Source organism: Cucurbita pepo, unplaced genomic scaffold (genome assembly GCF_002806865.2).
Source record: "Cucurbita pepo subsp. pepo cultivar mu-cu-16 unplaced genomic scaffold, ASM280686v2 Cp4.1_scaffold000467, whole genome shotgun sequence".
Classification (NCBI taxonomy): Eukaryota; Viridiplantae; Streptophyta; class Magnoliopsida; order Cucurbitales; family Cucurbitaceae; genus Cucurbita; species Cucurbita pepo.
The window spans coordinates 1-1,178 of record NW_019646697.1 but is presented as its reverse complement, the minus strand read 5'-3'; the positions used below and the strand labels follow the sequence as shown (position 1 = coordinate 1,178).

The 1,178-nt window shown below is 43.4% G+C and overlaps 1 protein-coding gene across 2 annotated transcripts; it reads right to left on the bottom strand.

Annotated features, from left to right (window-relative positions):
- Positions 1-20: 20 nt before the first annotated feature.
- Positions 21-1,162, bottom strand: LOC111785372 (isoprenylcysteine alpha-carbonyl methylesterase ICME-like). Of its 2 annotated transcripts, none has more exons than XM_023665782.1 (2): positions 814-1,162; positions 21-389 (listed from the first exon to the last, which is right to left on the bottom strand). In XM_023665782.1, the coding sequence occupies exons 1-2, from the start codon at positions 1,083-1,085 to the stop codon at positions 263-265; spliced, it is 399 nt and encodes a 132-aa protein (XP_023521550.1). In that variant the 5' UTR covers positions 1,086-1,162; the 3' UTR covers positions 21-262. The 2 variants fall into 2 exon arrangements, with proteins under 2 accessions (XP_023521550.1, XP_023521552.1); XM_023665784.1 differs by having other exon boundaries at positions 32-394.
- Positions 1,163-1,178: the final 16 nt, after the last annotated feature.

Sequence of the window (1,178 nt, the reverse complement as noted above, 5' to 3'; positions counted from 1 at the left end):
CTTGCTTAGAGGTCCCTAACTAGAGTATTCATACAGTAAAAGTTTCATTAGGCTAAGTATTATAAAACATGACCATTGTTCGAGTGAGTTTACTCAAAGCACAAAAATGATAGCCCAGAAGAGTGTTACTAAGAAGTTAGCGAGGAAGGCACGGCCTCTTACGAACTTCAAGAGGCTCGGGAGGAAAGCAGGACTAGTTTGAGCAGAGGCTTCTAAGAGTGCTTTAATTTGCAACTTGCACAATAAAAACTCTACCCCAGAATCATTTACAGGGAAAAGACGGAATGTTCAAAGCGAATAAGCTATGCAACAAATACCTTGAAGAAAACCGGGCATAAGAAGAATGGCATACACTGCAAGTGCAGTTAATCTTACAATCCACCGGTACCCTACCCTGAATGAAAAGAAGGGATCATGATATAGCGAGAGGAAGAGCTCACTGAAAGAGCAAAACTAATATGATGTAGAGATTCCATGATTAATTAAATTTTTTGCAGATTCTCAAGTTCGAACAAACGAAATTAATAAAATAAGGGATTTCATGATTAAAGTATTCCCGCAGAGCAGACGGCGTAAAATTTCAAGCTACGAACTACAAATCCTTTCCATTTCCTTTCCTCAGGGAACAAAGAGTAAATAAAACAGGTAATAGAAATAAGAATTGACATCTTTTTAGGACTTCAAAACCAGCTGCGAATTCACTTTCACATTTACATTCAGGTTTTCGAAATCCAAATAATCGGCATATGTGCATGAGTTCGCAATGCGTACAAGTGTTAAGAGAGAGGCAGAGAGAATCCATTTCCACATTACCCAAGAGATCGAAGGAGAGTGAAGCTCAATCGAGTAACAAGAACGGTCTCCGCAGCAGCATGACCAAAATCTCGGCTAAAAGACTGCTGACGCCGCGGTGGTTGTGGCTTCCCGGCACCGAGACGGCGGCTCAACTGGTGGTGAATAATCCCAATCGGATAAGACAACATCCTAGAGAGCAGAGGGGGAGTCTCCGCCGAATCCTGATCAAACCGAATCCCCTGGCCGGCAAACGTCACGACAGGGCGGAGCCGGTCAGCCGTAGCCGCCATGGACGGCCGTAGGAGATGAGAAGCGAAGGGATCGAAGCCGATTCTGAGATTCAGAATTGAAAAATGAACGCGTTTTTTTCAAGATCAGTGGTC

Coding starts and splice junctions, on each gene's coding strand:
- LOC111785372 (XM_023665782.1), bottom strand. CDS start 1,085: ATGGCGGCTACGGCTGACCGGCTCCGCCCTGTCGTGACGTTTGCCGGC. Junction 390..813: donor ACTCTCCTTCGATCTCTTGG/GTAATGTGGAAA, acceptor CATTCAGGGTAG/GGTACCGGTGGATTGTAAGA.